Source organism: Hylobates moloch, unplaced genomic scaffold (assembly GCF_009828535.3).
Source record: "Hylobates moloch isolate HMO894 unplaced genomic scaffold, HMol_V3 SCAFFOLD_1, whole genome shotgun sequence".
Taxonomy (NCBI): Eukaryota; Metazoa; Chordata; class Mammalia; order Primates; family Hylobatidae; genus Hylobates; species Hylobates moloch.
Genome location: NW_026652276.1, coordinates 140,298,788 through 140,326,247, shown reverse-complemented (window position 1 = coordinate 140,326,247; position 27,460 = coordinate 140,298,788). Strand labels below are relative to the sequence as shown.

General features: G+C 42.0%; 1 protein-coding gene across 5 annotated transcripts in view; it reads left to right on the top strand.

The window, feature by feature from the left end:
* Positions 1-27,460, top strand: part of CREB5 (cAMP responsive element binding protein 5) — a 426,750-nt gene that overhangs the window by 262,049 nt on the left and 137,241 nt on the right. Inside the window, exon 1 of one of the 5 annotated variants that reach the window (XM_032758506.2) lies at positions 25,307-25,381. The exons of the other annotated variants lie outside the window; for them this stretch is intronic. Coding sequence (XP_032614397.1) covers positions 25,335-25,381 — 47 coding nt within the window. The 5' untranslated portion in view covers positions 25,307-25,334. Of the gene's footprint in view, positions 1-25,306; positions 25,382-27,460 lie in introns of those variants that run through there. 5 annotated transcript variants of the gene reach the window in all.

Sequence of the window (27,460 nt, the reverse complement as noted above, 5' to 3'; positions counted from 1 at the left end):
TGCTAGAATCCAAAGGAAAAAGCCATCCTCTTTGGCACTGCCTGCAGGGTTTTTCTCAGTCTGACCCCAGCTTACATTCCCCCTCCTCACTCTTCACAAACCTCTCTCTTAGACACTCTCTGTTGTTTGCCAGGCCTTGAAGGTTCCAACCACTTTGGCAATTTCTTGTCATCAGTGCTGTTTTCTCTATCTGAATAAATTTTAACACTCATTCACCGAGCACTTTTTCAGCTTTTATCCAGGGAAATGTTGGAGGAGGGGAGGGAATGGGATGGTGGGACTGGGGGTGAGGGGAGAAGTAGAAATGAAAACATGGCCCTTTCTTCAAGGATCTTGTTGTCTCTTGCTTCTGGTATTTTTCTTCCTAGCCCCCAAACCCTAATTCAAATGTAATGTCCTCAGTAAAGCCTTCTTCAATTGCTTCCTTCCTCCTTAAGCGCCATTCCTAGTTGTCCTTCCCCTGGCACAGCCCACTCTGCTGCCATAGCATTTATTATGTCATAATTGTTTATCACTTGTATGTGTCACTCTTTCTGGATGCTCAGCGAGTGTCTCTTAAATTCATACAATGAACGAGAATAAAGATTTTCCCATAAATGTTCTCTCTTTCATTTCCCCACCCACCCTCCCCACCCCTCTGGCTCCCTGGAGCCCAGGCTCTATGTACATGTCAAGGGGGGAAACTGCTTCTCCCTCATTCTGCACAAAATCAAAATTTTCTCAATACATCATCTATCTTTTTCTCTGGGCTATGTGCATGTCTGCTAGCATAAATTACTTGCTGCATTTAGAGACTAAACTTCATAAATATAACTCCCTATCTTTATTGAAACAGAGTCACAGAATTCAGGAAAGCTCTGATATTTTCTGACTTTTATTTTTCTCTCAAGCAACAGTTGATTGGTTTTTCAGGTTCATTCTGACTCTAGGTTTACAGCACACTCATTTGTTGTCCATGTACTAGGGATCCCTCTCTTGCACTTACAGAAAGTTTGAAATCTAATGTACGTTATTTTTAAGGAGGAAGATAATGAAGATTTAACATGAAAGTCGCAGGCAAATTGTAAACGTTATAAATGACAACCGCTTTTCCTGTAACAATCTGCAAACACACCAGCTGTGAAGGAAACTGACATTCTGTACTTAGGCAGAAATATCATGTAATAGGGAACACAGTTCTTTGTTTGGATCCGTTTCCTGTGAGTGCATTTCACATTAGGTCTGTGCATGCCAACCCCTGGGGACGAGGTGCTTGCCCCAAAGTGAACAGCAGAAAAAAGGGCTGCTCTTCCAGCGGCCTAGACCTGATCCTCCAGAGGACTTTGTAAAATCACTACAAGAGGAGACAAAAAAGGAGCAGAAGAAAAGCCAGGTCATTCCTTTGATGATCTAATGGGTTGAAATGGTTCCTTATCACTCAGGGTCTGCCACCAGCCTTGATTTAAAAGGTGAGAAAAAACCTAACATGGTTTGGACAAGATGTTGAAGGGGCCTGGGCTTTTACGAGGCAGAGACCTTCAAGTACCTAAAAAGATCTAAGGATAAGTGACTTCACCAGGTGGCCTCGCCCCAGCTCAGCACTGTATTTCAAGCTACTGAGAGGAGTTCCAAACGCAATGTGGGTTAAGTGCGCTCTCGTGCTTGCCTCGGCAGGAAATGGCGGTGGTTAAACTTGGCCCGCTCAAACCCGTGCAGTGCAGGGTTGTTGATTTTTGCTCCCCACAGTCAGTCTTTGGGGGCCAAACCATAAAGCTGACTTGTCATCTCTCTCTGAAAAGTTTGATTTAAGCACTTACCTACAGATGATGAACTACTCAACCCCCAATTCCAGCTCCCCACAACACACAGCCCTAATGAGATGACCTGTGAATATGCTGGGAGGCGCTGAGGAAGTTCTGTCTCTGTTTCTCTCCCCAGGAAGGATAAGAAAGGGCAAAAAAGCCTTTGGTGAATGAGTTAGCTATTGTCTGCCCATCTTGCTTCACTATCAGCTTTACTATTTAGTACTCACTGATTGCTGCAGAGGGTGGTATACATAAGGGTGTTGGTATAGATGAAAGATCAGGCTGGAAGCAGTGGCTCACACCTGTAATCCCAGCACTTTGGGAGGCTTAGGTGGGTGGATCACGAGGTCAGGAGTTCGAGACCAGCCTGGCCAAGATGGTGAAACCCCATCTCTACTAAAAATACAAAAATTAGCCAGGGGTGGTGATGGGTGCCTGTAATCCCAGCTACTCTGGAGGCTGAGACAGGAGAATCGCTTGAACCCAGGAGGTGGAGCTTGCAGTGAGCCGAGATCGCACCACTGCACTCCAGCCTGGGTGACAGAGCAAGATTCCATCTCAAAAAAGAAAAAAAAAAAGATCGAAATATTCATACTAAAATCTACTTCTTTTGTGTATCGATAGAGTGGACATGCTACTGCCTAGAGGAAAAGCTCTTCCTTCATTTTATTTTTCTTGAGACCAGATCTCACTCTGTCGCCCAGGCTGGAGTGTAGTGGAGTGATCTCAGCTCACTGTAATCTCTGCCTCCCAGGCTCAAGCGATTCTCCCATCTCAGCCTCCCAAGTAGCTGGGACTACAGGTGTGTAGCAGCTAGCCAGGCTAATTTTTGTGGGTTTTGTAGAGATGGGGTTTCACCATATTGCCCAGGCTGGTCTCAAACTCTTGGGCTCAAGAGAGGCACCCTACCTTGGCCTCCCAAAGTGTTGGGATTATAGGTGTGAGCCACCGCACTCAGCCAGCTCTCCCCTTTTGAGTGAAGGCCGAAGGATCCTCTAAGGCAAGAGGGGACCACAAGTCTCTGGTCTAAGATTCCATTTTCACATTTGCCAGTTGGAACCATCTCTGGTTTCTACATGGAAGTATTAGAAACTGAAAGCCTGCTTTTACATGATGATCTCATTTCTTTACACATATAATCCTAGTATTTATTTTTCTTCTGGAAATTTAATGTTTGTAATCTGTAATTGATAGAGAGATTCTAATCATCCCTGTTTACATTTGTGTGTTTGTGTTATTCTTTCCCCTTCTCTCATTTGCTCATAGTAAACATGTTCTTCTACACCTTGACTTCTTTCATGTGCTTTAGTCCTGCAGGTACTGCTGTTTCATTGAATGGGGGCTTAGTAATTACTATCCCTTCCCAAAGTGCAGGCTAAATTCTTCTGGGGGAGAGTGTTACAAGTGCTTCTCAAACTTAGCATGCAGAAGAATAACTGGAAAACCATACAGATTCCAGGACCCCACCCTCCAAGAGATCTCAAGTGGGGTCTAAGAATTTGCATTTCTAGCAAGTCGTTAGGTGATGCTGATGCTGCTGGTCCCAGGACTTCAATTAAGAGCCGTACTTTCCTAGAAACCCATGATCCAGGACTTTGCTGCTCACTTGGCTTCTAACATCTCTCTTTCTGAGAGCTTTCAACTTCGCCATGAAAAACAAGCTGAACAGTAATCTTGTCCATAGAGATAGAATTAGCATTCTTGTCTTCTAGCTATGTGTCACATCAAATCCTTGGGTTGACTAGCTTGAAGAGCCAATTCAGCCCTTCAAGTAAAACTTGGTATTTTAGATTCTAAATTTTTTCCAGTTTCAATGCCTTGTAGGATTTTAAGAATAATGCTTGTCTAAGAAAAGATGAAAAATACAACCGTGTTTTTCCTTCTTTCTCTCCTTTCCTTCCTCTCTTCTTTCCTTCCTTTCTCTCTCCAAGTGTGAAGGTTTGACTAAAATGAGATTTCACATTTTATTCTTCTGACTTCTCTTGTGCCTACCGTTTTTCCATCATAGTTCCTGTGTTCCTAGGGAAAGGGTGACCATTGAGTTGGAAGACATGATACTTGTGTACTTAGCATTTTCTCAAATGTGATAATTGGTGATTTTCCTAAGGTATGCCACAGAAGACTATTTCAGCATGCAGTTTGTTTTTATATTCCAAAGATTCACCAAGATTCATAAAAGATTAGGAATAGAACTCTTCTAGTCTGCATTAATACATTTTGGTAACAAAATGGACAGCTCTTTCATGTGGAGAAGGGGAAATTAATACCCCAGAAGAGCAAAAAGGGAAGAAAAAGAGATTTTTAGAGGTAGTGTATTCTCCCAGAAGTCACAGAACAGGTACAAATAATGAGGGTTGTGAAAGGAAGACAGACCTGGCTAAGTGTTGTGTCAGGGAAGTCTGTGATCTCAGCCTATTAAATATTATCTGGCTCTTTCTGGTCATCATAATTCAAAACCATAGTGACAGTGTGGCAGTTGTGAGCCAAATGGTTATCATGCCTTTGCCCAAAAGGCTAAGAAAAAGACAAAAGCTGGGAAAGATCAGAGAACATATTGGGTTGCGATAAGGAGGTTATCTCATTTTTCTATGGAAGCATCACAAAATACCTAGCTTGACCTCTGCTGCTGGGTAATGAATTTCCATGAAAGACCATCGGGGAGGGCCAAGGATGTGTATGGGGAGGGTGGGGTGGGGGAGAGCGGAAACCAGTGGTCAATGTTGCCTGCATCTCCTACAGCCCAGCTAAAAGGGCCAGGCAGAGTTGCATTAAACCTGATTAGAAAACTCTGCTTAATACATTAAAGAAACAACTTGCAGAAACATCTACCTCCCTTCCTTCCTCCCCCAAACAGTAATGAGTCCAAATTGCTAATAAAACATAAAAACTCAAAGATGTTGTACATGGGCCATTTTTCTGAGCTGGTTATTTTTTATGTCAGTTTTCCCACAGCTGTGAGCATGCTATAACTATCAACTTACCAAATGCCCTAGTTTAAATGAAACTTACGAGAATGTATTTAGGAACTTTATAAAGAAAGTAGGGGGGAAAACAGACAAGCAAGATTATCCCTTTTTTTTCTTTTGGTTAGAAAGAGGAATTTGGCAGGATATAGGGGGAATATGGCTTGAACTGATAATTCTCAGAAAATAGTGGTTGAGAGAATAGAAGATTTATCGATCTTTTTGCAAAGCCGTTATTCAAAGATCACATTCAGCCTTCAGCTGCTTGGGAGGCTGTGGTGGGAGGATTGCTTGAGCCTAGAAGTTTGAGACCTCTGGGCACCATACTGTAGGCATGATCTAAATTCTGAGGTTAACTTACGCAAGTAGAATTAAGAGGCAAGTCTAAAGCACAAGGAAGAACAAAGAGTGTTGCCGACACCCTTAAAAATATCCCATGTAAAAGTCATTCCACCCATGATGGATTAAATGGCCTAAACTTTCTAAAGAAAAACAGTAAGAAGAATCTATTTTTTGCTGTCTTTTTTCATTTCATCTCTCAAAAAATAGTAAACATTTTTATTTGGAAATCTGTGAATGTTGAGTTATAAGGAGCGATTGCCAAAAGTTTGGATAATAAATGAGAAATGCATGTTGTGAAGATGAAACTTGCATGTCATACCCAAGATCAGAAATTGAGCTCTGTCCCTCTGTGCGCTCAGCAACACCATTCAAGCTACAAAACACCTTAGGGATATTTAATGTTCTGTGCCCACCCCTTATAAATGTATATGACTCAATATCCCCAATGACTAATGTGGCCAGCAGCCATACCACCTTCAGCTAAGCTCTCATAAGCTGAACAGGGTTGGGCTAGATCCCTGCTCTTATGAGAGACCTCCAAAGAAATCCTGGAGGTGTCAGTGATGATTCAGTGGGTAGTTCCCTGACTTGAGTCAGTCCCAAATCACTTTCCTTTCCTGATGTTAACAGATCCTTTACATATGCAGGTGCGGCTTCTTTGAGAATCAGTCCAAACCCTGTTTACTTTTAAAAGATTTTTTTTTAATTTAAAATAATTGCCATGGGCCAGATAACCCAAAGAAAGGGAAGAGGAAAAGGAAGGGTATAACAGAACAGGAGAAAATGGATACACTGCAAGCTAAATCCCACTTCAACAAACTTTGTCAAACTTGGGCATGGTGGTTCACGCCTGTTATTCCAACTACTCAGGAGGCCCAGGCAGGGGGATCAGGATCACTTAAGCCCAGGAGTTCAAGACCAGCCTGGGAAACATGAGATCCCCTCTCTACAAAAAATAAAAAATTAGCCAGGAGTGTGTCCCCGCTACTTGGAGCCTGAGGCGGGAGGATCACTTGAGCTCACTTGACTTCAAGGCCGCAGTGAGCTATCATTATGCCACAGTACTCCAGCCTGGACAAAAGAGAGAGACCCTTTCTTAGGAAAAAAAAAACCTCAAAATGATTCCCCTAATTATTTGATTATAGTGGAGCTTGCTTGTCACAAACTTTGCTTGAATCAAGTAGGTCACCAATGACAAGACTTGGGAGATCTGCTTTTTTGTGAAGAGTGAAACCAGGACTGATGCTCTTGGAATCATGTAGAAAATTCTGTCTTACCCCTGAAAAAGCCACTGTAAACAAATCCAAAAGATACGCACCTTCAAACAGTTCTCAGATGCATGCTGTCCCTGGGTGGGGCTGTTGAATCCCACTGTGGGAGCTGGAATGCCAATCAGAATTATCAAGGATACTATTTATTGGCATGAGTGTGTTCTTTTAAGCGCTTACCCTTCCTATCTAGTTGCGTGAAACTGCCAGCAAGTTTTGTATGGGGCAATTAAAATGCTATGTGACCCCTTAGAAATTTCTGTCTTGAGGGTGTTCAAATTTTTAAAGACACAGAATATTTTGAGGTTTTGGAGCAAAAAGCACTTGTTAATATATAAAAGAAACTGTGGGCATATTTCCTTTCTTCCATGAAATATGCTTAGCCTGCTTATATCCTTTTTAAACCAAGGCTATGAATAAATCTGCCCAAATATTTTCTTTGGGATGGGAATCATTCTCTAAGTAGATGATGTTTTAAAAAAATAAAAGAGAGAAAAGAAAAAAAGATGAAACCGTTAAAAAAAAAAAAAAAAAAACTTCTTGGTGTTATACAAGAACTCATTCTGTTTATTTGTAAACTCACAAAATGTTTCTAAGTTTGCAAATAAACATTTTTCTATACAACCATTTTTGAAGTCACATCCAGCCTGTCTCCTTAAAATGACAAAGCCAAGGAAACGAAAACAAATACCTGTTCAACGGACTCGAAATTAGTCCACCTTTATACTTTTCTTTGAGAAATATGTTAGGTTGAAAAAAAATGGCAAGTGGTTAATATTTGGTTCTAATTAACAAAGTTTTCAAACTTTTGCTTTGCCTTTAAAAAGGAGAATATTTACATTATGTGAGACAATTTAAAGGTTTAAAAAATGCACGTCTGCCTTTCAGTCACATGAAGTTAATCATACTTCTTCTTGCATAATTTCCCCAGCCTTAAGTACAAAAATCATACATTTTCATAAACTAATCTATAGTTAGGTTGTACCACATTTAAGTCTCTAATAAACTCTACTTGTTTCAGGACTCATTGTTATGAGGACACGGAAAGAAACTTCATGAAGTTTCCCTTCCCAGGTCTAATGCATGACCTCACTTTATGCTGTTCAGTTTTTATTAAATTCTTTGCTAGCTTAATGCTAAAAGATATATAAGAAAACTAATAAAAAGAGTATAGCATCTTTTAATTGAAGGAAAAAATGAGTGCTTTGCATTCCAATATGAAGGGTCATATATTCTTTTCCATTGTCTGGGTTGTGTAAACATCTCTGATAAGTCAAAGTTTATTTCTCATTATTTTAGCAATTACTTTTATTATATGTTTGTAACTATACAGAATTCTATTGTAATTATGCAATTGTGAATGTAGTTTTATACAATGACAAAAGAATTGCTGTAGCCAATGAAATATATGTTTTCCTGTAAAGTTTATGTTACAACAAAAAATACTGATTTAATATTTAATATGGTAAGGAAGGGAGAAGGAAGTATGTACAAAAACCAAAACAAAATGAGTTCACAGAGGATTAGGTTTTCTTCTAAACAGATTTGGATGAAAATAGGTTTTATTACAGTGAAAGTAATGGGGAGTATTTTAGGTAGGAACTATCTGGTTCTTTTATATTATTTCTATAATTTCAGTCTGTATTAGAATCAGATCATATTGTTAGGCCTCAAGCGTGCTATGGCATTCAGTTTTACCAGTGAGTGAGAGTATGAAGTTTCATATCAAATTCATCACAATGCTCTGTCCACGGCCCACTGCTACCCTCGTCTTTCAGAGGCTGGGGCCCTCTTGCTGACCCTCAGTTCTAGACCTTGTCCTTTCACTCTGCCCTGCTCTGAGGCCCCGTGTAGTGGTATCCTTCCCAGTATGCAACATGAGAAAGGCACCAATACTGTGCACCAGAAATTCTTAGGCAAGAAAGAACACATCTGGCTTGAGGTACCAGGAACCCTGTTTTGCAATGAAAACATTTGATATGAGTCTCATAGAAACTGCAGAACTATGAGCTGTGGAGGATGTTTCAAGTTGAAGGATCAGCATAAGCAAAGTTGTAGATGTAGGGAAGATCAAGATATATTGAGAAAAAGCAAACATGTCCAGTTTGGCTCTAGCCAAAACTTACAGGGTACATGTTGGTGAATAGTGGCAGATGACGCTAAAATATAGGATGTGACCAAATAACTAGGCAACGTTTACTTTGATTTGTTAGCAATTGGGAGCTTGTTTTTTGAGCAAGGGAATAAAATGATTAAAACCCCATTATGTTTGTGTCCTGGATTGGTTCCTGGAAATGAAATTAGTGAAATAAACTAATCCAAATAAAGCCTGTAGCTAAGTTAATAGTACTATACCAGCGTCAATTTCTCAGTTCTGGTAAATGTACCAGGGTTGTGTAAGATGTTACCATGAGGGGAAGCTGGTGGAGGGCATACAGGAAGGCTCTGCTCTAGCCTTACAACACTTCTGAAAATCGGAAGTTATTTCAAAATAAAAAGAAACAACAACAACAAAACACCACTATGGGACTCTATCTTCAACACAGGACCATCACATCAAGGGCATCAGGGGACGGCTTGGCTGATTTTTATAACAGTGGCTACAAGCCAAGCTCATAGAAGTAAAGCATTTACTGTTTTACCGTAAGCTCTGGAAGTCTGTTTCCTGTGTCAAGAATCTTTGTTGCTGTAATTTCACCTGCTCCTAGGGTCTGCGTCATCCTGTGCCCTGCCATAAGGATGTAACTCTCAGCTCAAAGCCAAGGGCTGCTCAAGAGACAGACACACCAGGCACAACAAGGGGAGCCCCCGCTACCTTGGGCTTCTCTTCTTGCTTTCTGTACCAATTCTCCTGCTGTCACTATCCCCTTTGACTGTGTTCTCATGTTCTCTGCCACATGTGAGAAAAAGTAAAATGTTTTTAAGACCAGTTGGTACATGGTCTGAAAAGTGCTTGCAGTAGTTCTCCCTGTCTACAGGGGACACTTTACAAGACCCCCAGTGGATGCCTGAATCTGCGATCGTACCGAACCCTCTGTATGCTTTCTCCTATCCATGCATACCTATAATAAAGTTTAATTTGTAAATTAGGTACAGGAAGAGACTAATAACAATACCTAATAATAAAGTAGAACAATTATAGCAATATACTGTGATAAAAGTTATGTGAAGGTAGTTTCTCTTTCTCTCTCAAAATATCTCATTGTACCGTACTCACCTGTTTTCTGACTGCAGTTGACTGCAGGTAACTGAAACGGCAGAAGGCCAAGCTGTGAATAAGGAAGGGCTACTATATTTGAGCTCATTGCCTTTTAGTAGGTGATTTTAAATGTATCTCTCCATTAAGACCATTTACCTGAATTTGGGCTACTGTATTTCCATCATTAGGAATGTTTTCTGTAGTCATTAATGCAGACTAAGAGAAGCTGACACTTTACCCCAAAATAATATAAACCTATTTCATCTATGACTGCTTTGATACAGAGTACGGCATAAGGGGATATGTAGCTTATATGAGGTAATTGTCTTAAGTTTGTCTTTAATTCTACATATCTCCCATGTGCCGTCTAAAAAGCCTGAAACTATAAATCAATACAAGTCAAAACAAAGAAGTTCACTAATATAAAAATATACAGGCGTGTTCATGTTGGTACAGTGTGTATTCTTTCCACAACTCTATAGTAGCCTGCTTTGTTGAGGAAGTTACCATTACATTTCTTTAAAACAATTTGTAAAAATCCATTTCCCTTTCTTTTTAAATAGAGACAGGGTCTCACTATGTTGCCTAAGCTGGTCTCGAACTCCTGGCCTCAGGCGATTGCACTTGGCCACACACTTTTTGATAATGGAATGTTGCAGAAAATATAACTGTGGTGGAGAGTGGTGACTCATGCTTGTGCTTTGGGAGGGTGAGGCAGGAGGATCGCGTGAGGCAAGGAGTTCGAGACTAGCCTGGGAAACACAGCAAGACCCTGTCTCTACAATAATTTTTAAAAATGAGCAGGGCAGGCCTGTGGTCCCACCTACGTGGGAGGTTGAGGTGGGGAAGATTGCTTCAGCCTGGGAGGTCGAGGCCGCAGTGAGCCATGATCTCACCACTGCACTCCAGCCTAGGTGACAGAGTGAGACCCTGTCTCAGAAAGAAAAAAAAAAGTGTATACTAAATTGGTTGAGTTTTTTAGTGACATTTATTGTCAAATGAGTTCAGACATTTCCTATTTAAAAATATGTTTCCTGCTTTCTATGATCTCTTCCCAGACAACTGAGGTTCTCTTATCACTTGCTTTAGCATAAGCATAATTTTGGGTACCTTGGGTGACTCTTAGATGTTGCTAGTTCAACTAGAACAGAGCAATCCTAATTTTTCAGACTGGGGGGAAGCAAGAGACTTTGGCCTTTTTCCCTGTCTCAGGTACTTCATCTAAAATTCTGGTGGGACTTGGGTTGCTTAGTCGCTGGTCAACACGTGAAGGTTACAACCAGACAGAGAAACCAAGAAAGACGAATTGAGCCTTTCAGTTCTTATTTGTTTTGTTTAGTGGCCTCAAAGAAAAAGCAACAAGGTGTGGTGGATTAGAGTATGAATACATCAATCAACTGCCTGAGTGTGTGACTGGACTCTGCCACGTGCCAGCTGTGTGACCTTGGGCAAGTTACTTAACCTCTCTGAATTTTTGTTTCCTCAACTGTAAAAGAAAGATAAAAATAGCCAGATTTACTTTTAGAATGTAATGAGACATTACAGATTAGCTCTTAGCACAGTGCTTGGCGTTTAGCAAGGACTTTCTAATTAGCTTTTATTTTTATTATAATAATTATTATTACACTTCCTTAATCTTTTTTACCTTCAAAGTTTCAACCATGTACTTAATGCCTGGAACTTTACACCTTAAAAAGATTAGAATGGTAAATTTTGTCATTATGTATATTTTACTACAATGAATTAAAAAACAAGTTGCAATCATCCTAACCAATTAAATACAACAATCACTTTCTAAAATAAAACAACATACATTCAGGACACCAGACAAGGAGATCAGTTGTATTATGGAAAAAAAAAAAAAAAAAAAAACCACACGCACACACACAAACACTGGACTAGGTTTTAAAAGACCTGGATCTAGTTAATAACTCTGTGTTCTTGACCAAGTCATTACACCTTTCTAACCTCAGCTTTCTGCTTGGGAAAAGTTTTAAGAAGATTAAAGGAGATAACAGATTGCTTTGTAACACATATAAATTGGTATTATCGTGGCTAGCGTCCCTATTGCTTTTTATCTGCTTCTGAGAACAGATCCAGGATGTTGTAGAGAACTGCAGAAAAAAAAATGCTCTGTTCATAATGTATTTATTTGGTTACAAAAACATCATGGCATTTAATAACGTACTATAAAATAGGCTCTGATAAACTCTGATTGACAGACACTGGCTGTCTTGACCTGGTTAACGGGAAATGCCCTGAGCCTCAGACCCAAGGCTGACATATTGTTCAGTTTCACAGCTTCCACTCCCCAGCCCAAAGCCAACAACGAATTCAGGGAAATTACTGAATGAGACCTCCCCTACAATCCAGAGATACCAGGCCTCCAGTGCTGTCATAGAAACAGCTCTGAAATACTCAGAAGGCGGTCTGGAGTGGTTGAGCAAGCAAGCAGCTTAACTTCTCCCTACTTCAGTTTTTTCACCTGCAGAATGAGGAAATTTGGACTTTAAAATTTTCATGCTCCGACACTGTATGAGATTGTATTAACAAAGTGTTTTGAAAATTTTAGGATATTTTCCTGTTCTTTTTCCATAAATTTGAAGTAACCGTTATAGCATTTGGCCTCTTAGATTACCTTGAGCCCCTGGACCCAAGAAACCACCCGCCCCATACCTTACCTCTACTGCCCTTTTCTAAGTCAGTGTAGGCCATCTTCTGGGGAGGGAAAGATTGATTTAGACCCAGTGCCTCTACTGTTGAGCAAAATTTGGATTTACCCAGAGTAATATAAGGATTTTCAGAAACATCCACAACTTAGCTTTTAAATCTTAAAATGTATTAATTGGTGTTTGCAATCTGGGATGCTGAATTTGTCAAATCTTCCATTTGTTTTTATACTCAGGGCCTCTTGGGTCTAATACAATGGCTATCATCCCACACTCTGAAAGGACCTCCCCACTTTAAAACCTGTCCCAGGATGGCTGTTTTCACAGATGGAGAAAAATCCAGAAAGCATCTGCTCCTATTGTGCCCTGGAAAGCAGCTCTTAGAACCCACTTGGCAGCCCACACTCCCAAACTGCCCTGGGACCCTCTCAAAGTGAGAAACGGCACAGAAGTCTTAAAATCACATACGTTAATAAAGTGTATTGCTTTAAAACATGCTTTATGATTTTCTTTTTAATCTTGCTCTCTAAACTTAGAAACTAAAGAAGGTCTTCATCTCATGCCCACGGGCAATTTTAATTTTATCATTTTTGCCAAGTTTCAAAAGTGGTAATGAATAAAGCAGAGCCTGTGTTGACATGAAGTTTATCTCTCTTTTTTTTCTTTTTTTTTTTTTTTTTTTTCCAGACATTCGAGTCTCGCTCTGCCGCCCAGGTGGGAGTGCAGTGGCGTGATCTCGGCTCACTGCAACCTCCACCTACTTAGGCTCAAGTGATCCTCCCCGCTCAGCCTCCCAAGTAGCTGAGAATACAGGCGTACACCACGACACTCAACTAATTTTTGTATTTTTTGTAGAGACAGGGTCTCATCATGTTGGCCAGGCTGGTCTCAAACTCCTGGGCTCAAGCAATCTGCCCACCTCAGCCTCCCAAAGTGCCAGGATTACAGGTGTGGCCGCCATGTCCAACCAGTTTATCTCTTGCATATGAAAACTACATATATTTATTTAGGTGCTAGAGCAGTGTTTTAACTCCCCCAAGAGCATCGATGGTAAAAGGACAGGGTGCATAGGCAGCAGGGTTTAAAAGCTTTTGGACTCAGGTAGATTTTTTTTTTAAGTTCCATATCTTTTCTTGCCTGCAAATAAGATCTTCAAATTTTCTGTATTACAAGAGTCCCTTTCTTGATATTTTCAACCATAGGGAAAAGGGATGGAGCATTTGCAGGAAGGTGTTAGGTAAAAGGAGGACTATTTTCCCACTCAGCTGAGAGTGAGTTGACTTTAAATCTCTTTGCTGAGCAGAACCCAGCTACAGGAGCTACTGAATAGTTGATGTCTAACAAATGTGTACTTTGGAGTCATCTGAAGTGACTGTTGTACTGACATTGGCTTCCAGGACTCTTTCCTGTCCACTTCCTGGTTTTCCTCCAAGCTCACTGGCTAATCCTTCTCTGCCCACCTCTTACTGTGAGAGTATCCTGCATGACTCATTTCTGAGATTTACACCACCTATGGCTTTAAAGAAAGTCAATCAGAATTGATTCCCATTGGATGTCTTCAGCACAGACCGATCTGCTGAGCTCAGATGTTCCTGTCCCTCTGTTCTCCTGATTCCTCTGCCCGTATGTCCAAAACAAAACTCTGGACGTTTTCAAACCACACGTGATCACAGTCTTCTTCACCACAGTTGGCACAAGCCTGTATCACTACTCATCCAGACTCTTGCAAAATATCTTACCTGTTGTCCAATCTCGAATTCTTTCCCTCTGACAGTCTGTTCTCCACACAGCAATTACTGCAATTTTCTTAAAATAAAAATCAGATTATGCTAGTCCCTTCTTTAGACTTTCCAATGGCTTTTTCTCACCAATTAAAATAAAATAGAAACTCTGTAGTGACTTGCAATATTCCACCTACCTCTCCCAGGTTACCTCTTTTCCCTCTCTTTCTCCTTCCCTCCAAGGTCTTCTTTCTTTTCCTGCATGAAACACACCAATTTCCTTCCTGCCTTAGGGCATTTATCTAGGTGGTTCTCTCTGTATACCTCTTCCCTGTAGCCATACGTGGCTCCTTCTCACTAATCAATCCTCAGGTAAAATGTCATCTCTTTGGAGGGGAGTTGCCTAAACATTTGATCTAAAAGTCTTCACCACATCCAATGCTCCCTCTCATCACCATGTTTTATTTTCTTTGTAGCCATTTTCACGATCTAAAATAAGAATATTTGCTTATTTATGGGTTGATTATCTCTTTCGACCCATTGCAATGCTGGTTCCCTGAGGTCTGGCATCTCGTTTGTTTTGTTTCCTTCTGTGTCTCTGAAATAGAGCCAAGGACTCAACAGCATCCTTGTACAAAACACAGCCCCCAGCGTCTTTTGTCCTGGTGTCTCAGAGCCCACCTTTAGAACTTATGACTTTGGTTTTCCCTGAGTTATCAGCATATGAAATAAGGAAAATTTGTCTTCATCAGCTAAAGTCTTTTGTGAGATGACTTGAAACCAGTTAGGAAGAAGAGGGTATCAGGAAATGTAGAGAGAGGTAGTGAAAAGGGAGACAAGAGAGAAACAAAAGGATCTCAATTGTGCTGAGGTTTGGCCAGGCCAGGAGGGATCAAGTAACAGCAAATAGCCTTTGTTAAAATAACAGAAACTTTGACAAATTAAGACAGAACTGCCTCAGACTGAGTTATGGGGCCTTCTAGACTCAAAACCACCTACCCTTGCAAAATGGTGCAGTGTGGATCCTATTTCAGCTTGGGATAAGGTGCTCATATGCTGATGCATATGATGGCAATGCAGAGCTGAGATGAGGAAGACTCTGGGTTCGCCTATAAGAAGTCAACACCAAGGACATTTTTACCAAGTGGAAAGGGCGATTTACAGGCATTTATAGTTTATTTATTTCTGAAAGTCTCTAGAATTTTAAAGAGGATTACTGCCCCAAAGCTAGTTCATTCAGATATTTGTGTCATTCCTAACAATCACTATCTCTTCATTCTCCATGTCTTGGAGAGTCTCTTCTGTCAACACAAAGCTTCTCTGAGTAAGGGGGTGTAAAAATCTCCAGCAAGGGTCAGGATGAAATAGGCTTGGTGGCCCTAGGCTAGAAGATAGTACGTGACCAAAGAACTACGTAGGAGGCCTCTTTGCTTTCATCATAACTATCATTATTTTTCAGGTTCACTGCCTCTTCCTCCAAATCTACACACAGATTATTGCATTATTATGTTACTATTTTCCCAGACATTCAGCACCTACCAAGGTTTTTCATTTTGTCTATTCCCTGGGCTTGTGTGTGTGGTGTCTGTCTCCGTGGCTGCTTCTGTGGCGCTATGACAGTATTAATATGACAAAGAGTTGGTCAAATAGAAATTATGTAAGGAGTCTCATTGTAATTCAGACACTTAATTTCCACTTAGCAGGAGATGCAGTCCTTGATGACTCACAGGTCGTGATCCTCATTCCCCTTCCTGGGTTACCCGTGTTTTTGGGTCTGTGGATAGACTGGCACTTTCTCCTCTCAAGTGCTGTAGCTCTTTACAAACCTACAAATTCAAGACTTTTGAAAAACGTTGTTAACATCCTTTTGGGAGAGTGATGGGTGAAGAGCCCTAGAGAAGGAACCCTGTGCAATCATTAGTATCCAGAGGCCACTGTTGATGTGTAACTAAAGTTCAAGAAAATAATCAAGGTATGCCAGAGTCATGGTAGATGGGTACCTTGCAATAGACTTCTCAGTTACCACTGGTATCCCTTCCCCCATCCCAGCGTACCCTCCTCATGATTGTCACTTTAGGAGACTAGGAATATTGCAAAATAAACATCTGGAAATGTTGATAGTAAACATAGAAGAGAAATGTCTTGCAAAACTAGCCACAGGTCAGGAAACCCTAATCTTATCATGGGGTCCTGGAGACCATAATGCCATAGACTGTTCAGATGGGTGTTATGTTACTGTGAACACAGATGTTTTCTTTCCATCCGTTGTGGGCATCCTGTTTTGGAAAAGCCACTATAGCCAATGTCTAAAGGTTTGATCACTTTAGGACAGATTACTGTATACTTTTTACCTTAAAATAGAAGAGGGGAAAGGAAATCGCAGCTCCTTTAGAGCATGGACAGCAGAGACATATAAATGTATTTGTATTTTTTTCATTTACTTTATCAACTTAATTCATTTATTTATAAAATTTCCATGACCATAGGATGACCACGTAGAAGTGTGGACTATGGATCACTAGCATCAAAATCTCTGGGGAGTTTTGCTTAAAAATACATATTCTGTCATAGCACCACAGAAATAAGGCCCCAACTTGACCTATATAATCTCCAAGGTAATACCTGGAGACCTATGTTTTAATCTATTCCCTAGACATTCTCAGGCACACCACATCTGAGAACCACTGACTGATGTTTGCTAGTTTGAGTGCCAGGCCAAGGGTCAGCCTTCAAGGGATTGAGATTCATTTCTTTGTGCCTGCTTTTCTTTACCTGTAAAAGAGCATAGCTTCAAGTTTAACACAAAGTGAGCATACTTTTCCTCTTGGGGGTTTTTAACCTGGGGTCCATGGTTAAAAGGAGGAGTCAGAGTGTTCATTAGATTTTTCAAGGAAGATTATTGCCCAAGAAAAATATGTTCTAACACCAGCTTAAATGCATGCTTTCCAGTTTGGGTGGGTGCTAAAAGAAAGGAATTAGCCGAGTGTGGTGGCACATACCTGTACTGTAGTTCCAGCTACGTGGGAGGCTGAGGTGGGAATATAACTTGAGCTCAGGAGTTTGAGGCTGCAGAGAGCTATGATTGTGCCTGTGAACAGCCTCTTCACTCCAGCCTGGGCAATGCAGTTAGACCCCATCTCTAAAAATGAAAGAAAGAAAGAGAGAGAGAGAGAAAGAAAGGGCACTGGGATTGGCCCAGACAGTGCATGAATCTCACTTTCCTTCCCATTTCTATTAATAAAGGAAGAATTTTCAACTTTGTAAGAAATAAGAAATTTGGAATCTTTTTACTCCTAAATCTATAGAACCCCTTGGACATCATAATATCTACTTTTCCTCTTGTAAGAATGGAAAAGAATCTGGGTGCAGTGGCTTACACCTGTAATCCCAGGACTTTGGGAGGCCAAGGCGGGTGGATTACTTGTGGTCAGGAGTTCAAGACCAGCCTGGCCCACATGGTGAAACCCTGTCCCTACTAAGAATGCAAAAATTAGCTGGGTGTGGTGGTGTGCACCTGTAGTCCCAGGTACTTGGGAGGCTGAGGTGGGAGAATTGCTTGAACCCCGGAGGTAGAGATTGCAGTGAGCTGAGACAGCACCACTACACTCCAGCCTGGGCGACAGAGTGAGACTCTGCTCAAAAAAAAAATAAAAATAAAAGGAAAAGACAAGTCTGCATTATTTATAAATCATATAGTACTCCATGTCTAGAAAAATCAAAACTTATACCAAAGCATTTAAAAGAGTCACTATGATCATTTTATTAAAGTTTAGAGATGAGTTTTACCATAAACCAGGATTAACTGCACCTTTCTCTCCAGGATTCTGGTGTAAATAGAGAAACCACAGTCATGTATGGGCCTGAGAGGGACAGTAGAATGTGGAAGTGGGTTTGGAAACCAAAATATTATGTCAGCAGTTTTCTCTTTCATTTATTCACCCTTATCAAAACCAACTTTTTAACTCAGGGGCCCAGTTAATAAAAACATAGATAATTTCATTTGGAAGACCCAAGAGCTTCATGCTTGGGGTTTAAAAAAAATTCTTCTCATCCCCTCCAGGCAAAAGTGTTGGAGGGCGAATTCTCCTTGCAGAAACCTTCTTAATAAATCAGTGCTGGTGAACTCCTCTACTCAGTGTAAGAAAAGGTCAGTTATTAAATAGACACAGAGCTCTACAGCTGGAATCCTTGTGGAAAGAAATGAAACCACAAATACAATTCCTTAGTTTAAGCCTGCCTTTTTATTCTAATACCTTCAAAACCTCTTCAAACTCTTTCTTACTTTTGTAGTTCTTTTTTTTTTTTTTCATTTAAACATGTTTTAACAATGAAAACAGCCAGCAGAGTATATTTTCAGGGTTATCCTACAGATACGTAAGTAATCCTTTTCTGAGGGCCTTTATGTGGAATTGCAAAGTGCTGAGGGGAGACAGAGGGAGAATATTCAGAAAGCAGATACTGCAGTGTTTTGAACTTATCATGTGCAAAGGGACAACATTTTTCCACTGATGATGAAAGTCCCCATGAACTGCTTTTCCAGATAAAAATTCTCAGCAAATGATGGTCAGCTTCTGGCAGCCCCAAGTTTTCCTCTCTGTGAAATGGGGAGACCCACCAGGGGCGCCTCAGAAACCAGAAGCTTAGGGGTTCCAGGAAAGGGGCAGGCATTGACTTTGCAGGTTTGGCTCAGAGTGTGGCCCCTGCTGAGATTTCAGGGTGTAAAAGGGAGGGGACGAAGACCAGGTGAGCAGTGTAAGGCCCTCTTAGGATCCGAGGGAAGTGGCCTTCTACATTTCTTACTTTTTGATGTTATGCCATAAAAACGCTCTGTTCTTCTCTGCCTCTGCTCCAACCCTCATCTCTTGGAAAATCTCCCTGGTCAGACTCATGACATTCCTAAGACCATTGTCTTCCCACATTGCCTCTCCTGATTCCAGGGCTGGTAACAGTGCTTGCTTCTGGACACATGGATTAACCTAGGTCATGAGGAACACCTGGATTATAAAAGGTGTTAGTGTATCAGTACAAAACAGCGAATGGTCGCATTCCCAACTTTGGTATCAGACACCTTTTACTTCAACTCTCAGCTCACGGTGGCTAATTGAGAAGAAGGAAAGACTGACGAAAGCTGGCACTCTAAGGAAGAATCTAGTCTGTTGCAGGCATCCTTCTCCATCTCCCCAAAGAGCCAGGCAGGCCCAGAGCTTCACCTGATATTATTCTACTAACCCTACCCATGCTCATAAGTACACAGAGTAGAAAATTATCTCCAAACAAGGCTTGGACTAAGGGGCACAAATGAGCCCCCTATGGCTCAACATTTAAGAGGGCAATTATTCTCAGGGATGGACAATTGCAGACCTGCCCCTGAGAGTGAGTACCTCCTTAAATTTTGCACCCTAGGCACCTCACTTGCTTCAACCTGGACTGGACCAGTCACCACACTTGGTCAAAGGGGAAAGTAGGAATTTGGTTGATAGTCTCCTTTAACCAAGGTTCCCCATAGAGCCTCCAGGAAAGGCCTCTTTCTTGCACATCATCAGTTGTGTTGTCCTCCTCTCCCGAGCATAACTGCTCTGAGCCAGTCTTGATCAGATACTATGCCTTGTCTTGGCTCCACTCAACACCAGAACACGAATTCAGTGTAGTTAGTCTGACAACATCATTAGGCTGCAATCCTGTATAAACTTTTACCCACAAAAGTTTGGACCTCCTTGGCCAAGCACTATGGCTCACACCTGTAATCCCAGCACTTTGGAAGGCCAAGCTGGGAAGATCACTTGGGTCCAAGAGTTCAAGACCAGCCTAGGCAACATAGGGAGACTTTGTCTCTACAAAAAGTAAACAAAATTAGCCAAGCACGGTGGTGCACACCTGTAGTTCCAGCTACTCAGAAGGCTGAGGTGGGGGAATCACTTGAGCCCAGGAGGTCAAGGCTACAGTGAACTGAAATCACGCCACTGCACTCCAGCCTAGGCAACAGAACAAGACACTGTATCACCCTATCTCAAAAAAAAAAAAAATTGGACCTCCTGTCCCCCACCATTATTTGAGTTCTTCCTGCAGTGCCCACTCTAGTCATAGAGATTGGTTAGAACTGACATCACCTTTCTTTGGACATGGTAAAGTCCTGGTGGCAGTGTCTCTTTTTTTAGGGCACCTCAACAACCATGCAAGAAGTCCCAATAGGAGAATATTTAGCTGCTCTCACCTCAAGTTCCAATTTCCCTGGATGCCTCATGTAGGAAGCTGGTGACAATAGTCTAGGATCAGCTGCTCTGACATCCACCACAGAGTGCTCATTCTGCCATCCCCGCTGTGGGGGTCCAAGAAAAGGGGTGCAAGAGGAATCTGAGGCCCTCCAGGGAGAAAAGGTATAGTGTAGGGATGGAGAAGGCTGACCAGTAGATTTCCTAGGATTTTCTTATTATAGGTTTTCTAGATGCTTCAGATCTTAAGGAAGCTGCAGAAAAAATGTGAGCAATAATACAAACAGGAAAAAGAACTTTCAGGAGGGAACATATTCAGGGAAGACCAAGCAGCCTGTGTTGCCACTAGTTCAGGCTCAGTTACATTTCTTTTTCTTTAATTAATTTATTACTATTATTATCATTATCATTATTAGAGACAGAATCTTGCTCTGTCTCCCAGCCTGGAGTGCAGTGGTGCGATCATGCCTCACTGTAGTCTTGAACTCCTGGGCTCAAGTGATCCTCCACCTCAGCCTCCCACCTCAGCCCCAGTAGCAGGACTATAGATGTATGCCACCACGCCCAGTCCCAGTCACATTTCTTAGGGACCTACTATGTATGGGCCAGGTGCTAGGTGCTAAGGAGATGAAGATGTATAGCACAGTCTCTGCGCTGGAGAAGCAAATGGCTGCTGAAGAAGACAAGCATGAAGAGATCCTCTCCACAGCTGGCTTATTGCTGGGATAGAATCTGCTTCAGAACGCCAAAGGAGCACAGAGTAATGGCCACCCGTATCCCAGCCTGGTAGCCCAGCAAGGAGACCATGGAAAAGATAAAGCCTGAGCTGAGGATTGTATTCATTCATTCATTCACTCATTCATTCATTTAACAAATATTCCAGGAGTGTCAACTGTCTTTCAGACACTGGTTTAGGTTTAAGTGGTACAATGACTTGCACATTTTTAGAAGTTAGAGAAAAAACACTATAGGAAGCAGAATTGATGACAATATTTTGGAGCTAATCAAATGGCTCTTGTGACCTCTTAATATCCACCCCCAAAGGTTTCCTGATGCCTCTACCATTATAAATTCTTTCCTTTGTTTGAGACACATTCAGCATTGCCACATCCATGAATTACAAATAGGTTTTGACACAGGAAAGGCCAGTGAATTGCCTAAGGGCACTTAGTGCCAGGGTTGGGGTATAGGAGGTGCAGTAGTTACACGACAGGAGTCACCAAGGGCAGATCACTCCCTGGTCTTCTCTCTGGGAGCACCTGGAGCTGACTTCAGCGTTGCTGACGATTTAAGCCAGCGAGTCCTGCCTGCACATGGTTCAGGATGCATGCTGCACCGGGTCACCTAGGCGGCCCCTCATCCTCTGTCCACCGTGAAAACACGGGACACCCAAGTTGAAGGGAATGCTGAATGACACCATGTGGGTGTGCAGTGGTCTGTGACCAGAGGGTTCACTGGAAGCAATTTGCAAAGGAGGCCTTAGAAAACCACCTGGATGGTTATTGTAAATTAAAAAAGGAAGAGATGCCACTTTTTTCTGAATAATTTTTAATACTAGGTTTATGGCTGGGTACATGTGATAGTCATTACAGCTTATTTAACTCTGAAATTATCTGGCCCCTCAAACTCCACTGGGACTGTAGAAATCTTGGGTTAAATTTTAAAAACAACGTTTGAAAGGAGATGATATGCTTTTCCTTGAGGAGAATAAATTCAAACCTAAAAGAGGGGGGAGAAAACCCCAGCTCTCTCTAGGAAGGATCTCCATTGTTTCTTATATTTGCTATGCTTCCCATAACGTGTTTGAGCTCAGAAATTCACCCAGGCACACAAAAGGTCTACTCTAGTCGGCTGTTGAGCCCCTCCATCCCTGCAATCCAAGTTGTGCTTTTTCTATTGGGTTGTTTGGAAAGAGTCCAAAAGCATTCTGAACTCTGAGCTCAAATCTCAAAGGTTTCCACTTCTTCGGAGCCGAACATTTCATCAGGAGCTGGGAGTGTGTGAGTGAGTTACACCGAACAGCTGCGCGGTACCCACCACCCTCTCCCCAAGGATGACACGCTCTGCAAAGGAGGGTGTTGTAAGCATTCCTGAGCAAGCCAGCTAATCTGGAGACCTAGCCTGTTGGCCGGGGGCTACTTCTAAGAAGACTCCCTCTGGAATTACAGCATCTTATGACTTCTATCTATGAAGCCCCCCTTCTTCAGAGGAGCAGCTAGGACATGGGATAGTGGAGAAGGCCAAATGGGTGAAAAAGGAATCTCTTGAGTCAGAGGGGAATTTCATTTTGGGAACAGCATCTTGTCTCTCTTTAGCTGCTCACAGGAAGGAAAATGGGAAAGTAGGGCTTCTTTTCAAGTGGGGAGGCACCCAGCAGCCAGTGGAATGCCTGATTTGGAAGGGGCAGGAGGGAATACTTAGGTCCCGAACAACAAGTGCAAATGTAAATATTCAGACCCTTTGAACTCTGAAATTGATTTCAATTCAGGCCAGCACTCCAAAGTTGTTTTATTGGGATGTCAAAGTGTTCTGGCAGGTTGGTGGCTTAACGGCATCATCATCAGACACAGACATTTCTGGGTCCTTGGCATTTGTCTGGGTTTTAGAAACACTGTACCCATTGGCGATGTCACTCCCTGATCAGAGGCACACTGGCCACCTTCAAACCTCTTGTTCTCTTACTCCTACTGGCAGAAGCAATGATGCTGGCGGGTCTCATCTGAGATCCGTGCCCGGCATTGGCCGAAGCTGTCATCTCCTTTGTTACTTCCCAAGCAAGGCACAGGAAAGCCATCTTTACATCACCTCTATTTAAAGCACAGAGTCCCTTTTGCCTATGTCACTGAAAAACAGCAGAAGCCTGGTATCTAGTGGATTCACCCAGCCCCTGTAATATGGTATAAGGAAAATCCTACAGAGAATATTTTCCCATTGAGCTTACAAAAAGATGTAAATTTGGAAAACTCTACCACATATCCATTTTTCACCAAAAATAGTAACATAAATTAAACATTTAAATAAGAAAACTAAAGTGGGGAGGGGAGATTTGGGGGGTAGGGAAGGGAAAGCGAAAGTCCATAGCTTGATATTAACCAAGATGGGCAATGGCTCATTTAAAAAGGAAAAAGTAGCTTATACAAAATCTTACCAACCTGCCTTGAAGTGTAAAGGCTTGTAGAAGCTATTGAAAATTTTGTTTTATTTATTCCCCTTAGCAGAAGAAAAATCAATGGCTGCTTGGCAAGTCAGACGTAAATGAGTTATACAGGCCACTGACATGGTGGACCAAACTTTATAACAACCACATTTGCCGCTGTCAGGCCACAGGCTTCAGTGGCGCCAGCTGTAATTATGGCTGATCACCTCTAATTCAGAGCTGCCTGCCTTGATAAAGGTGTCACTCGGAGCTACTGTGGCATCAGCATCAATTGAGGATGTCAAGCCAAAGGGCAGCCTGCTGGAGAAAGCACTTCCCCACCGCAACCCCCAGGGTCCTGGAGACCCTTGGGCAAATATTGCTTTTTAACTCTTCACCCTGACTACGGCGACACTCCCTGAAGCTGTGATTTAAATTCCAGGGGATTCAGATGAATATCCCTGACCTCCATCAGTGGACATCTTTAATAAGCTGAGAGATTTCTCCAAAAACACAGTTTGGAAGTCAAGATCCTCTCTGCTTTGCAACGTGCAAAGAGACAATGTTTGTCTTACCTACCTGATTCATTGGCCACAAAAGGCATTAGGGGCAATAGACTGTAGCACAAGCCATGGTCATTTTTGGAAAAGGAAAAAAGAAATTGCAGCTTCATGCCTTTCTTCTGCTTTTGTGGTATTTAAAAAAAATTCTAGTGAACTTCCCATTTTCATGTTACTTTTCTTTTTGAAGGAAACATGAAGGGTGGGGAGAAACAGCAAAACGGAGAGATGATGGGGTTAAAAAGCCCTGCTAATAGAGTAGTGTCTGGACTGTTGTCGTGGTGGAGCCCTGAGTGGGGAGGTGTGAAGTGAGGGGTAGAATTCAGCCATTAAAAAGGCTTCACTGTCATTTGTGAAGGATCATGCTTGACTGCCCCCACCTCCCCAGGCTGTTTTTCCTCACTCTGTAATTAAAAAAGAGACACACATACTGTCTGTTCTCCTCTTTAAAGTCACAGACAGCCCCACCCGCACCAGCATCCCCTCCAGCGAGTTGAGTTATGGGGGCACAGCCTGTCTTTCATTTTAAGGGAGAACTGTCTTCCTTCCCTCTCCTTTGGAAGGTTCACCTGAGAGTGGAGTGCTAATCTCAGAAAGATAAGTTTTGTGTTTTGTGGCTGGGGTCTTTTTCCTTTAGCACATGACAGGGTGACCCATAGGGGCCAAGGGAGAAGTGACTGTGATTTCACAGCCCTTGGTGGCTCCAGACACGGGCACATGTTTGGACCAGAAGTGTTTTTGCCCTTGCTGACAGGGAGGTCAGATGCGAGAAGTCTCTGGAGGGCTGGTGGTTGGCATTCAGCAACAGAAAATCCCATCCAGCTCCAGGAAAAAAGGGCCCTGGGCGATGGAAACCCTGTCACCTGGTTCTGAACCAAAGCCCAAGCTGCTAACTGAGGTTGGTTTTTCACACTCAGACCTTCCAACCTGCCATCTTTCACTCCCTGCTTCCCCATCTCTACACGTGTCTTGATGTTATTTCCCTTTCTCCAAACACAGGGCACTCTTTTTTTTTTTTTTAACCAGCATTTTTTTTTTTCAGCAGAACCAGCTGACCCCTGCCTGCAGAACTCCGGGTCCCTCTTGGAGCTCTCTGATGGCAGCTGTAGGGCCATCCCCAGCGGCACTGTTTCCCCCTTTGTTTACCCGTTTCTAAGGGCAAGTGCACCACGAAGGCTCTCCGAGTCTGGAACTCGGCCTGGGGCTGTTTTGGTTACATTGAAGTTTTTGCTTCAGTTCTGCCAGATTTAAATGGTGACTTCACTAGCACTGAGCTAAAAAGGAGAAGGGGGAGGAGGGCGAGACCAGGAGAAAGAGAGCAAGTGAGCGAGAGCCCAGCCGGAGGGAGAGCCAGAGCTAGGCGCAAAAGAAGGGCCAGCACATTACATCATCGCTTGGCCTGGAATCAAATGGGAAGGATATGACTCACTCAAGCTAGTTAAGCTTTGGCTCAAATTCTACACACACTCATTCCAGAGCTCTCATGTTCTGCACCTCAGGAGGGAATTCAGCCTCAGTGATGTCCATGAGGTTTGTTTTTAATTTTATTTTCTTTTCTCCTGATTTTATAGATTTTTTTTTTGCCCCTACTGCCTTCTGTTTTTGAGCCTTCATTCTCCTCCTCCTCTTCATTTTCTCCCCCTTCTCCCTTTCTGCCCGTCTTTGTTTCTCCTCTTCTTCCTTCTCCTCCTTCCCCAGCCCCTCCGCTCCTCTTCTTGCCCGAAGAGGCATTTCTTTTCACTTCGATCAGAGTTTTTGTTCTAGCACAGAGACCTGAATGAGTTGAACAGAGGCTGGGTTGGAGGGAAAAAAAAAAAAAAAAAGGCAGAGCAAACCAAAGCAACCAGAGCAAAAGGGCCACAAATAAAAAGCGAAGCGAGAAAGAGCAAACTCGGGCGAAGTTTCTTTGCTGCGGTGTCGCTCCTAATCGGAGGAGACAGGGAGAGAGTTAAAATGCAGGAACCAATCGCTTGAATGGTGATGTAATGCAAGAACCGCAGGGTAGTTAAGTAATGTGAGAGCGAGGGGGTCAGGGTTGCAAAGCATTTACCTGCTCTCAAGGGGTTTTCAGTTTATTATCAATTGCAGTGACTGTAACCGGCTTCAGACTGCAATCTCTAATTATTCACAGACGCTCCTTTTTTATCTTTTATTATTAAAAGTAAAACTATATTATGGTATTTTAAAATAACACGATATTATCACAGCTGTGTATTATTTTCTGCCAGGGTTCTCTCTCTTTTTTAAATGGCTCAAAACTGTTGTCTTTTCATAAAAGGTGGAAGTGATGGTGTGGTCGTTGGTGGGGGGGTTGGGGGGGCGATTTTTGAGTGTAACTGGTGAATTGTAAATGACTGGAAAACTGTGTGTGTTGTATGAAAAGTGAATGATTGTGCTGTTCCATTTATTATTAAGAATATACTGCAGGTTTTAAAAGTAATAGATGATGATCCTCAAAAGCAGTTATAGCCTTTCCCCTATTATTTCAGTGAAGGTTAACAGCAATTGTGCATTTGCTTGAGCGTGTTGACATTCTGTTGTTCCACGTGCCAATTAATCCGGTGCTATCTTTAAGACTTTTATGTTCTTGAATTAATTTTTTAGACGATATGCTTCAGTAGTGAGGGGGCGATGATGAAGACTTCTTGATTGAGTTGTCTTAGAAACAGTTAATATTTCAGAGTAAGAAATTAACACGAAATACAGGGAGAGAGGAGCAAAGGATTGTGTTCTTAATGTTTTAAGGATCTCGTGTACTCAGAGAGAGAGACTTTGATGTTTTGAAAATTATTACAACATTTCTGTTTCATAGAATAGATTTCGTATTGTGATATGCTGCCTGAGTTGAGTGCTTTCTGACACCATCCAGCATTACTAGATAGTAATAAACTGAAACCCGCTAAAACAAGAGGGCAAACACTTTCTCATTCTGGGAACTTCAAAACTTCTCTTGGGCTTATTTAGACGTGATCATCCTGCAGCTGGATGCATATTGAGGCACGCGGCACATACCAGAAAGGTGTCTATGTTTATTTATTTAATGCATGTTTTGGGTATCATTAATTATGACTTTATGGATCTTCTCTCTTTCCTCCTTTTTTGGGCAGAGGTGGAAGTGGGGAGCAGTGGGGAGAATTAGTTTTTGGAGGAAGTAGCATGATATGTGGGGAGGCCTGAGTGTTAATTCTGATGCTTGACCTTGAGCAAATCACTTAAACCACCTGGGCACTACTCTAAAGAGCAGGAAAGGGCAAGGTGGGCTAGAAGCTCCTCGCCGCATGGGGAACCAATCTTAGATGATCTCTGAAGTCTCTTTCCACTCGAAAGTTCTATGTTTGTATCCATGTTCTATACAAAAGTTTGCTACAGAGTATTTGGCATAGCTTTTCAGAGAAAAGTACATTTGAAATTCAGGATGAATTAGTACTTGAAAAGAAGTGAATGGGGGAGGATGGACAGGAGTATATCTGTCCCCACTTTGAAGTTGGATTTTTATTTGTTTACTTTTTGCCTTTTGGCAAAAAAACAAACATGGTAAACTTTTTAGTTTTCAAATGCTACCTTTGAGGAGACCTCAATGAGATAAATTATGTAGGTAAGACTGCCAAA